Consider the following 13,288-nt stretch of genomic DNA (forward strand, 5'->3'; position numbering starts at 1 on the left):
AAGGAGGAGGCAGGAACAGGCGAACAATCAACGTAAAGATTGACTCAAAATAAGTAAAAACAACAAAACGAAAGTAAAGCGGCAGCCCCTCACGGATGCCTGCCGCATATAAACATAATAAAAACACAACATAACGTCCAAGCCTGGTCCTCTCTCGTCTTGCACCGCCGTCACTCCTCCTTTTATTCTTCCAGATCTCCTTCCGAGAGATTCAAGACCGGTGTGGCGCGCAGGTGACGCTCATAAGCAATCACGCCACCGGCCTCGCTCCGTTCCCACGGCTCTCGGCCCCGCACTGCTTGCCACAGAAAGGTACCTTTTAAACTATTTGACAAAAACATAAATATCAAGATATATATTGGATCTATATAAAAAAGAATGAAAGCTTTTTTAAGCTGTATCACTCAGCTTTTGTTACTCACAAATCAGAGTGAAAAAGATAAAGGAGAGTCCTCCAGCTATTTTCTCCAGACGGTTCTTGGCTTTCCCACAGTGGTGGATGTTAATTACAGTCATGGGGTGAGGTTGAGAAAAGTCAAGGAGAGGGGGAGAGGAAAAAAGTAGCAGAAGCACTATGTTAGACTAATCTCTTCTCTCTCGTTCCCTTTATGACCAGGAGGAGAGGCGAGTGGTGTATGTGGGACGTCTTCGTGCCAACAGCACACGCACGGAGCTCAAACGCCGCTTTGAAGTCTTCGGCGAGATTGAGGAGTGCACAGTCAACTTGAGACATGACGGGTAAGACTGTGGGCCTGTTTCTGTGTGTTTTTTTCTGGATTGTGTGTGTCAAATGGTTAAAAGGACTGAATATTATCTTTCAGCATAAAAGGAATCTTCTAAATCTAGTTAATGACGTACTTGTGGCCATTGGACGGTGATTAGGAAAGCAGACTTAACTGCTTCTCATTGCACACGTCACAGACAGCACAGGCATGTTTGAATACAAATAGGATTATACTGCAACAAACAGCAAGATGTCTCATATTTACTGATAACAATTTTGCTTTTTGAATGGGGAATGAAAGATGAGCATGTTTTTGCTGCGCTCTCGACGACTGACGCTTCATTTTCTATTTTTCAACCCAGAGACAACTTTGGCTTCATCACCTACCGCTACACTTGTGATGCGCTCGCTGCCCTTGAGAATGGACACACCTTGCGCAGGTCGAACGAGCCTCACTTTGAGCTCTGCCTTGGTGGACAAAAGCAGTACAGTAAATCGAATTACACAGACTTAGGTAAGTACACAGCCTGGCTGCTACAGCTGACTAGAGATACAACTAATAAAAACCACCGCCTTAATACAGAAAGAAAATCAACAACAGCAAGATGTTTTTACATTGTACTTATATTTAAAAAAAATACCTGCAATTACAGCTGTAATTAGTTTCTGTAATCTATAATTTAACTGTTGAGACTTCCCTTACCCCTTAACCCACCTTTATACCTACCCATACCACCAAACCTGTCCCTAACCTTACCCGTATCCAACCTCAATAGTAGCAAAAGTGTTTGCAATACAACATTAACTCAATAAGTAATTCAAAATATTAATAATAGTCTATAAATAATACTAAAATAACACTGGCCGTCTCTGACCGATCCCGATGCATTTCTTTCTTTCACTCTCATCCCATCACTTTCTCACACAATACCCAAAGGCTTTTAGACAGCATGCCTTCTTTTCATATGCACCATGCCCTCTGTCCAGGATTACCAAGGTGACAATCTAGATCAGATGGATGGATCTGTGAGCGACAAATTCCTTTGTAAAATGTTATGGGGCTTTTTTCTACCCATGATGCCTATGATATGGTTGTGGCTGTAATAGGCAATCATCTCCACCCAAAGGGGAAAGTGTCTTTTGGGGGAAGGGACGAGATACAGAAGGAGGCAAAGGAATTGAATCCTAAGGGCAATGCCTTTACATGTTGGTGAAAGGGGGACTCTGCTCTGTGCAGCCATGCAACATGAAATCATTACTTCCTGTTATAACAGGAAAAATGTGAGGTTGGAGAACAGCATGCACTTCAATATTTAGTCAATGCTCCACTCCACATTTATTTTCTGCAAAATGTGAGGTCAGGGACGTGTAATGGTCGGGACGGTTGGGATGATCCGTCTCAGTGGCGTTGATGGTGCTGCAGGTCAATGGAAAGGAACAAGAGCACTTTCCCTCAAATAATGGGGACATTACCTTATATTTCAAAGGCTCAGGGTAAGGCTAAAGGTATTCAGATTGTGGACATAATACGCTCTCCAAAGGTAAGCGTGGAAGCTTTGGTTAAGGGCCATATAGCAGAGTCATTGTATTTGGGAAACTACCCCCACCTCAGGGCAGATGGATGAGTTGACCTTCATTTTCTTGAGACCTTTCGCTAGACAGAGTTTTACGGTGAGTGTAGGCTGAAGCACAGCGACTGTTTCAGATGAAGAGGGAATGGGGGGAAAAGAGGCAAGTGACTAGAATAGCACGCCACGCCACAATAGCCTGAGAACCTTCCTCTCAATCTTCTGCCTTTCTCTTCCTCTTTCCTCCTTGTTTTCCAAGACACCGTCCATTAGTTCGAAGTAGAGCGCAGGGGCATTTTTCATCTTTCAAGGTGCGCTGCATGACACCATTCTCCCCTTAGCCATAGTATTAGATCATGACTGGCATCTCCTGCATGCCACGGTCATTCCCATTTCTCACGTGCTTCGACTTTGCCGCTGAGCATACGAGGGCACCATTTGTGAAGCTGTATACTACTAGAGATAAGACAGCCGTATTTGTTATCCTGGCCACAAATCAAACTGTATGTCTAATGGCCGTTCAGCTCTCATCTTCGGGAAGTTACTCCTGACTGTTTAATAATTAAACTTGGCGGTTCAAGACAATGGATGAGTATATTACCGGAGATGTTGAGAATATTACCGGAGAGGTTGAGACAGAGGCCTAGAAGACTGATTTGCTGTGTTTTAAATGGATAACTCCCGCATTTTATCATAAAACATATAATGTTGCATAAAATAATATTAGATCATAGAAATGTACTCTTTTTACTTAAACTTTAAACTTCAAAACTTTTTTTCTAGAAAAGTTTACATTTTATGTTTACAATTTTCCTTATCTTGAATTCATGCCAGGGTACACATCTTAATTATTTTCTAAATGTTTTTTTTAATTTTTTATTATTCATTTTTGTTTTTACAAATATCATGAATTGTTCATTCATATCATGTTAATAATAATAAAAGTATCTATATGATATCTTGACAGTTGTACTACCCTGACTCCAAATATCAAAATGAATTTTAATTCAGAAATTAAAAACCTTTTTTATCATAGAACAGGTAACGGGAACATTGTGAAATTATTTGTCTGGCTTTGTATTTGTTGGTATTTCCAAACAATCGCATTGCACTATGGAAGCCCATTTCTGTCACATAATAACGCAAAAAAAAGTGGATAAGTGGAAATTATGTATAAGTACAGTACTAATCAATTATGAGATCAAATGTTGAAATTCTGACAAATTTATGAGATGGAAATGCACAATTGTGACATAAAAAGTAATAATTATGACTAAAAAAGTAATAATGACATAAGACGAAATATTGACAAAAAGTCACAATTATGCGATTACGTTTCATAATTGACATGAGAAGTCAAAATTATGAAAGTCAAAATTGACGGTCATAATTTTTTTGACATACAAAATTCTAAATTGACATAAAATGTCCTAATTATGAAAAAGTCAAGATTATGCCATAGTCATAATTATAAGATAAAAAGTAAATTATGACAGTCGGAATTATGAGTTAAAATTCATAATTGACATAAAAATTCATAATTATGACAAAAAGACTAAATGATCAGTCATTTTGACAGGTTGGAATTTTTAAGTCCTAATTATGATTTACAAAAGCATTTTTTCTTTGTATGTGGTGGAAGTTGGCTTCCATACAAATGAGCTCTTGAAAAATTAGTAGCACACCTTTCAAAATGAGGCCATTTCCACAGATGTTCAAACGTGCCATTTTCTCCTTTCAGATTCCCATTCTGATGACTTTGATCCAGCCTCCACTAAAAGCAAGTACGACTCCATGGATTTTGACAGCTTGTTACGAGAGGCCCAGTATAGCCTGAGAAGGTAATGAGCACCACTGCACCGGCTGGCTGCAAACAGAGGGATTTGCAATACCTCACTGTTGTTTCTGTTCTTTGAATACAAGACTAAAGACGTTTTACACTTTCTGTAAGTGGAAAGAGTATATGTAGACGATAAAGTTCTACGTATATGAAGGGATATATGTGCATATCTGCAAGCAAAGTTTACATGAACCTAGCTGCTGCGAAGCTGAGGAGAGACACTACCTGTGGGGCATAACCAGTGAAGTAGCGCACACTACTTTAGTGGACTACACAGATCCGTGTGCCGCGTGAGGCTCTGTAAGAGACACGAATCTTCATCAGAGTTCGCTTCACATGCGTACCACCCTCTGCACTTTGAGAGGGGAAAAGTGCAGCTCGTTCAGTCTGTTTTTATTGTTTGGAGTTTATTTTTGTGGGCTTTTTCTGTTCCTTTTTTAATCTGGTGTTTGGATGTGGTGTTACATTATCGAGAAGGGTTTGGGGGAATCTCTTGGATGTTCAAGGTAACATTGTCTACATTTATTGAGGGGGGGAAATGTAGTCACCTATTTACAAAAGGAATATTTTTTATTTGATGTGCATATCAGCGTTCTTTGTTTGTTACAGCTATGCACTGTAAAATGCAGCCTTTTTAAGATGAAATTTTCTTAATCAAGAATGTTGATCTGTAGTCATTATGATGATGTATAACCTACATGGCGTTTAGATGACGTGATTTGATTGTAAAAAATATGTATGGAGATTTATTGCTCTTTTTGGGGGAGCATGCAACAAATTTTTGTCTGTTTTTCTTTTGGTTTTTCTTGTTTTGCTTTTGGTTTTTGTTTATTTTTATTTCATTGAAAAACTCCATGTGCAGTTTTATCCGATTTTGAAGTTAATAACTCAGTGTTTTCCGTATATACATGCAGTGTAAGATAGATTTTTAAGAGTTTATGTTCACTACTGTGTAAAAAAAAAAAAAAAAAAAGATAAACCCCAAGATATTTTTTTATCCTTTATGTCTGAAGGAATCAATAGATTTTATTTTAATTTCTCTGTGCACACTGATAATTGTTATTGTTCCTGTTTGATAATACACTTTCACAGAGATGATTACTCTTCTAACACAGAATTACTCATGCTTATTTATGTATTTATCTCAGTATTCTAATCAAAATATTTATGGCAGCCATCTCACGTGATGCGCCTTACAAATTTTGCTATTTATATTATTTGTTATTCAACAATCACTGGAAAGGATGTAAATTTACAAGTTCTAAAGAAATATTCTTTTTATATGCCTTCAGAGATGGAACAAACAATATATTGTATGATCATATTCTAGGCTCATGATGAACTTTGCTGCTCCAAAACTCAAGTGATTTATTTGTTTTTCTAGCTCTAAAACATCCACCTTTTCATCTCTTTTTTTATTACATGAAGCAATAAAATAATTTTGCAGGTATTTTGTTGTACCACAGAAAATCTGTGTCTTTGCTCCACACTTTTGATTATGTGAATGCCAAACTAAAGTTTACAATTTTATTTCCTGAATTTTTTAAAAAGAAGAAAAAAAGATGTATTTGATGTAAAAAAAAAATTATATATATATGATGATACTAATCTTGTAATTACTCACAATAGCTCAAAATAATGAAAAGTAATAATGGAATATGAAAATGTGAATTAAAAAAATGAATAAATAAAAAAGCAATAAATTATTTTTCAAAGCTGTATTTTAGCTCATGTTGTTGTATGGTTTTAGACATGACAAATTACCCAGACTCTGTTCAAATACGGGGGATCCATTCCAGTGCCTCAACACAGATCTTAAGTGTGTGCATGAGTGTGAGCAAATTTAAGAATTCAATATAAGCAATGAAAGAAGTTGAAAAGCCAAAAATTGCATCAATGAGATTGAGTCTTTTTCCAAAGCAAGAGCTATTTTTGTCTTTGCTGTGGTTTGAAGGCAGAGGAACTGTTAATAATTTGAATCGCCCAAATACAACAGGCACTTCTCACGGACACTTAAAGTATACTTTTTAATGTCGAATAACAGCAGGTTTTGTTGTAGCCCATAATAAAAGATTCACAAACCATTACTGTCAATGTAAATGTCTGGTTTCAGAAATGTTTTGTACATTATTTTCTGCACAGAGCTTGGGTATGGAGTCATGTCGCGTTCGATATGTGTGGCTTTAATCAATGCAACATGTATGTTGCAAATCTGCTTTGTAAATTGCTGTAGCAATATGTTACAACACCTGATGGGGTGTATCTTTTGGAGTGGCAGACTTTTTACTATAGTGAAAACTACTACTGAAGGATTTGCCACTGCGTTGGACGATTTTTTTGTGTTTCCATAAAGAAGCAGATATATCTAAATGAGGCTGTGTGTGATTTTGTGTGTGGATTTGATAGAGTGTGCGTGTATTTCGGGTCAAGGGGACTGTGTTTGGCTGTGTTATCTTCTATTTGTCTCCTATCCATGTTGCCTTCTGCTGAGTCCTAACCAATGCCTTTGTAGTTGTACGTATTGTACAATCTTTGTTGTGGATTTTCTTTTTTATGTGTAGTTTTCATCAGCCTCACCATGCCAATAAAGGGAATTGTGTCTAATTTATTCTTATGCTCCTTTTTCTTGTACATTCAAACTAAATACATTTAAAAGAAGTTGCTCAAATGATTACAAGAAAGTGTTCAGGCTTTTGCGACGTTCCTATTGACTAAAGCACGCACATGAACATCATACGGACTCCTGCCGGGTGATGCTGTTTTTTTGCGTATCATCACGTATCATCACTGTAAGCTGTAGAGCACATTGTTTGGGATGACTCACTTGCAGAGTCAGTTATTTTTGGCGGATGCTCGTGTTTTCGCCAACTCTGCACGACCCTGGAAAATGACTGATGATAATCCCGTGGAGCTTGTTTCTTAATTCCCATAAACTCTTTTTGACAGGTTTTGCATGTGCATCCGAGCGAAAGCGTGCCTATAAAGGGGCAGAGAGAATTTGATGGCACATCTGTCCAGATGAAACATAATACTGTATCATTACTATTCAGCCTGTGAGTATAGGGAAGGTGAATAACCTCTTCTCTTCTTTGAGAGATGTGGCAGGAGTGGACATTAAAATTTAAAAGAAGAGGATCCAATTGTGGATTTATTTATTTATCTTTTTCATTAATGCTTCAGTTTAGCCTCGGAGAAAAGAGACTTATTTCATTTTGCCGTCACAATCATCCAGGCAGGAGGTCTTTTGCAGTTTGCCCTTTTCCCCACAATGAAGCTGGAAGCTCAGGAGCTTCACTTCACCTCGGTCTTTTTGTGTGATACAGGTACTTACTCTGGCAATCCATCCTTATCTTTCATTTCACACAGCCATTGGTAAAAATGGCCATGTCTGCAGTTTTTGAGGGTCTTCTACCTGCTATCCTAAAATATATGACTATATATGATATATAGTGTATTCATAAACTACCAGTCAAACGTCTGGACCACAGTCATTGAAACTAAATCAAATGACACAAACTGCAGTATGAAAAATATGTAGTGTTTATATGTATGCATGTATATATATATGTGTGTGTGTGTGTGTGTGTGTGTGTGTGTGTGTGTGTGTGTGTGTGTGTGTGTGTGTGTGTGTGTGTGTGTGTGTGTGTGTGCATCACATGTGGCTGTACATAGAGCACACAAAGACGAAGAATGCAAGGATATACAGTAGTCTTTTAATTCAATAATCCACATGATACGGGGCAGAAAGATGGAGTAACTTCCACTTCAAAGACTAGGCCGTAAAAAGAATTGAACAAAACAGAGAGTATATATACACAAACTAAATGAGGCATTTAACAAATGTCAGGTGAACGGAATGATTAATCAAACACACTCGGAAACTGGGTCAAATTACAGGGACATGGGCAACGAGGAACAGAACTAAAACACAAAGAAAGTCAAAACAGAACATGTATGTGACAACTGAGGAGAAAGGGCGAGGGCTCTGGAGGAGGACGATGAACAGGAGAGAGACGGACACAGTTGGGCAGGCAAAACAGTCCAAGGAGGAGTGGAAGGATGGAGGAGCTAGGAGCAAATTGAGCCGGATGATGACCCAGAGAAATGGGCCCAGCCAGAAATAGGACCATGGCAGCGTCGAGGGTAGGATAAGCCATGTTGGAGAATCCTAGACGATACCATGGTGGCAACTGATGGAGACTGAGGAGTCTCAGGCGGAATGGACACCCAAGGTGACACCAGACGGAACTGCAGGCTCGCAGGACCGAGTTGGAGATGGGGGCTCAGCAGGACGGGGCAGAGCGAGTACCAAGGCAGCGCTGGAGGTAAGGAGGAGCCTGACGGAGCCAGAGGGATGGAGGGACGAGGCACAGCCAGAGGAGTGGAAGACCATGGTGTAGTAAGGGACGAGGGAGCCTGGTGGAGTCCGTAGTCTGACGGACCCCAGTGGAGCTGAGGGAACGTGGAGGCAAGGAGACGCTGAAGAGTCAAGGGCTAGGAGGACTGATATAGAGCCACAGGATCCTCTTGCCAGGACTGAGCTGATTACTGTAAGTTCAAATGTGCATCAATCCAGCACGGGGTGGATGGAGAAGTAGGGGAGCTGGAGGGGACCAGCGAAAGCAGGGCCGATGCACTTTTGGTTTTGGTTGAGGGAGGCTGGATGGGGACTCTTGACACTCGGAACTGGACTGAGCCAACAGAGATATAGGGGAACTGGGGCTGGGCAGGACCAGAGGGTATAGGAACACACAGGGCAGCATTCTCTTTAAACTCATCCATGCCATGAATTTCCACAGAGATTGGACTCAGCATTTCCTCAAGTCCGGTGGTGTGGGCGGTGTTCCACTCCATGCCCTCGAACTCCACGAGCAGCCCCACGGGAATGGTTGATGTAGCCGGCACACACACCTGGTCAGACTCTCTGGGAGGCAAGGCTTCTCTTGAACCAGGCTCAGGCACTCTGTCTGTGGTGGGCTCATGCATAATCTCCATCACGATTGTGGTTGGTGGCTGCCAGGTCTCTGGGTGAGGAGTGAGGCTGGCGGTGTCTTCCTTGATCGGGCAGATGGTAAAAGGCGATCTGTTACATGTCAGTACCTATTTCACAAACACGGCGAAATTTTCCCTTGACCATCCACTGGGAAGCATGCCATGGATCGTTGGTGTAAAAGAAAACACAGTTGATAGTGAGTCTGGCACACCAGGTTGATAAAGTCCAGGGTATGGTCCTCCAGTGGATGATCCCTCTGCTACAAACAGAGTAGTTGAACTGCAGGTAAATCAATGAGAGGGGAAAAGAAATCAAAAGGGGAGAAAGAAAAAGCAGCAAAATTAAATACTGTCTAGATCCAGTCTTCTGTAACAGGTGGCTGTATATTGAGTGTACAAAGACGAAGCATGCAAGGATATAGTCTTTTAATTCAATAATACACAGGATACAGGGCAGAAACACAGGGTAACCCATACACTTCACAAAGACAAGACCGTACAAAGAACTGAACAAAACAGGGAGTATATATGCACAGACTAAATGAGGTAATTAACTAAACGACAGGTGAACGGAATCATTAATCAAACACTAGGAAACTGGGTCAAATTACAGGGCACACGGGCAAACAGGAACAGAACTAAAACATAAAGAAACTAAAGCCACATGCACATTGCAGCTAAATTTGGTTTTCAGTTCACCTTTTAGTGCTTAATCCAGTTCTGTATACACACAGTTCAGTAATTTATAGGAGTGACAGCAACTGAATTAACTCCCGAAAAATGCATGTAGTGACAACCACATTTACAAAAATTCTACATAATCTGTACTGAACCGAACTGAAAAACAAGTTGTTAATGACGTACAACAAGATATACGAGAGATGACAGATGAGAGATACCTCTCAGGTGCATATTAAAATACGTATTTCGAGAAAGACATGTACGTGTCACTCATCTGTATGTGTGGTGCAAGAAATCACAGGGAAAGCGGTACGAGCCTGAATCGTGTTGTCAGATCTTGCAAGCAAATCAGCAAACAAGAACAACCCCTTTAAAAATGAAATGAATGGAAATGCATTACAATATATACGATATAATATAGAGTAGTCAACATCTGAAGTGGATCAAAAAAGTTCATCAAAGTTGTCCTAAGACAAGAACGGGTATTGTTGAATTGGGTTCATGTATAACTTTGATGAAAGGTTTTGATCCACTTCAAATGATGACTACTGTATATATCGCTGTATGAGCCAAGCTTAAACAACAAGCCCAAAAATGCTTATAATAAGTGGGCATGGCAACTTTGGACTTTGAGCAGGCCCTAAACAAAACACGACGCCTCCGTCGACTGTGCTTTAGATAAAACACAACAAGTCTTTTGTCACTGTAATATAACTTTGGTCAGAATAGTGGAGACCAAACACGCGAGACGCCAGAGCGTTGCTATATTACCACGGTGTCTATCATGCAGTTTCAGGAGTGAGTCGTGTTCCATACACACATGGAACGATAATTCAGGGGACTCACTCCCACATTTAAATGCAGTTGTCACTGTCCTAAAACTTTGCAGTGTGTACAGAAGTCAAGCCTAAGTCAAAACAGAACATGTATGTGACAATATGTATAAGTGTATATGTGTGTTTGTGTTTGCGTGTGTGTGTGTGTGTGTGTGTGTGTGTGTGTGTGTGTGTGTGTGTGTGTATGCTAAAATGCAAGAATCTGTACTTTTGACCATTTTAATACATCCCTGATGAAAAAAGGAATTTATTTGAAACAAATAATATTACTGTCCCCAAACTTTCTGAGCGGCATGTTGTTTGAAAATACATATTCTCCTTTCAGCTGCATTAAAAGCAAATAATGGCAGCAGAAATAAGGCAACAAGAACTGAATTCACCGTGAGATTTATTAGGATGGAGTTCAGAAGCTGTTATGATGATGATGATGAAACAACATCAAAGGAGCAGTGGTAAGCTGATACTCCAGGATTTCAGTGAGCTCGCCAGTGTGTTATTTTGAGGTGTCATCGACACTGATCCCCAGCCTCATGCTCCATCTCTTTCTGTTTATTTTTAGAGTGCTTTATGAGCGACACGCAATTCCATTGTCTCGAGGTCTATCAGATTTACTTTCTCATGTAGGACAACAGCTGCAAGTCCCCAGACATTCAGCCAATCACCACCTTTAGAAATGAGTATATGAGAAACATTTAGGGTGTTTACTCTATATTAACTTTGAAAACTTTTAAATATCACTGTGAGTAGCAAATGTTATATGGCTTAATGCATAATATATAAACCACAGTAAGGTGGGCAAGGGACCAGATTAATGTCAATGTTTTTATAAGGGTTTGATATGGAGCAGGAAAACATAAAACTTGTTCGATACGTTTGTACGCAATTGTAGAATTATTGTTTATTATTAGTTAATGTAGTTAACTAATGTTAACAAATGGAACTGAAGTGTTACCAAATAATAAAAAATGAACACCGCTTTGACAAAACTTACCATGTTTATTTTAAGTCTACATCAAATATTTTACGGAGTGTGTTAAATAAGCCAATAAAGCAATATGTAAAACCAAACAATTAGTCAAGTAATGAGCAAAAAGCTGAGTGTGAGATTTCCCATGCCTTCTGCCAGCTGCTTAACAATAGCCCTCCCTCCATCTCCATCTCCACGCTGCCATCTTAAGCTTTAAAGAGTAATGAGCGACAGAAGGGATGGTATTCTTCTTCTCCCAAAGTATCAACTTTGGGGACCAAACGTAAACTTCGCTTGATAATTAATGACACCAGACAAATGGCGGCTGATTGAGCAACTTGCCTTTATTGTCAATCACCATCTGGTCCACAGCGCTGACACAACACAACGCTAATTGCCTCGAGTGCGCTTAAGATGCCTTTATTAATTAAAAGTGAAAATAAAAACGGTTTTAGGGACGGTTCCAAAAGTGTGAGCATCAAACCCATTGACGTGTGGGTGGGAGTGAATTGCTGTGGACTGGATTTGGTGGGTCGTCTGAGGGGAGGTACCCATCATGCCCTGAGGCCAGCGCAGGCCTTTTAGATTGCTGCGGCTGGCAAGACTCACCGCGCGCTGGGGACATCAGCAGAAAGTCGCGTGACCGAGGGGACCGCCGCTGACAGAGCCTGTTAGGACAGCGAGAGGTAGATGGGATGTTCTTTTTGTCAGTGCTTTACCTTGGAGGCCGGTCGGGGATGGATGGATAGGTTGAGGGAGAAATATGGGAACAATGGGATGGGAATGAGAGAGTGACACAAAGGTAGGGGAGTGAGAGACGGGACTTGACATAGCTGTCTAGTGCTTTACGATGGACGGCATAGGGTTGCACGTTTTGGGAGGAAAAAACGAATCCGCTTAAGTCGTGACGTAAAGAATACTGGGTAACACTTTATTTTAGTGTCCTTGTTGCATGTACTTACCATAGTAATAAAGGTAATTTCTGTATAATTGCATGCAACTAACCATAAACCAAACCCTAATCCTACCCAAAACCTTAAGTAAGTACATGTTGTTAATTAATGTTACTTAAATATATAATTACACTGTAACAATGACACCTTAAAATAAAGGGTTACACTTTATTTTAAGGTGTCCTTGTTACAGTATAATTATATATTTAAGTACTGAGTAATATTAATTAACTACATGTACTTACTATAGGGTTGGCATGTAATTATGCATAATTTACTGTTATTACTATGGTAAGTACATGTAATAAGGACACTGTAAAATAAAGTGTTAGCCAATATTTATTCATATTACACATTTAAGCTATGCTTTTAAAAACTTACAGACACCAATATTTTAACGATTTATAAAAGATGAATAACTTTTATTTGGAGATAAAGGTTAGTATCATGATTTTTGTTGTTGTTGTTGTTGGTAGTATTATATCACATTGTGATGGTTTTATATAGATCATTTTTTTCAAAACACTTACGCTGCAAGAGTACTTATTTTTAAGTAATTGCTTCATGAACGTTAAAAAAGTATGTTCTATATAGTATGAATGTGTGTAGTATGAATGTAATCTGGACATAGTACATTTGCCATGTTGCCCTTATCATGTGACCTACCAGCATCAGTTACGGCCCTGTCCCAAATGGCACCCTAAGCACTCGCGGTCTTCCAACGAGT

General features: G+C 39.6%; 1 protein-coding gene across 7 annotated transcripts in view; it reads left to right on the plus strand.

The window, feature by feature from the left end:
- Positions 1-6,740, plus strand: part of ppargc1a (peroxisome proliferator-activated receptor gamma, coactivator 1 alpha) — a 46,151-nt gene extending 39,411 nt beyond the window's left edge. For 6 of the 7 annotated variants that reach the window (XM_082161699.1, XM_082161698.1, XM_082161700.1 and 3 more), the window contains exons 11-13: positions 617-738; positions 1,087-1,238; positions 4,034-6,740. In XM_082161699.1, coding sequence (XP_082017825.1) covers positions 617-738; positions 1,087-1,238; positions 4,034-4,137 — 378 coding nt within the window. In that variant the 3' untranslated portion in view covers positions 4,138-6,740. Of the gene's footprint in view, positions 1-194; positions 313-616; positions 739-1,086; positions 1,239-4,033 lie in introns of those variants that run through there. The other variant, XM_082161701.1, reaches the window with a different exon arrangement.
- Positions 6,741-13,288: the final 6,548 nt, after the last annotated feature.

The sequence above is a fragment of the Leuciscus leuciscus genome, assembly GCF_965113295.1.
Source record: "Leuciscus leuciscus genome assembly, chromosome: 2".
NCBI lineage: Eukaryota > Metazoa > Chordata > Actinopteri > Cypriniformes > Leuciscidae > Leuciscus > Leuciscus leuciscus.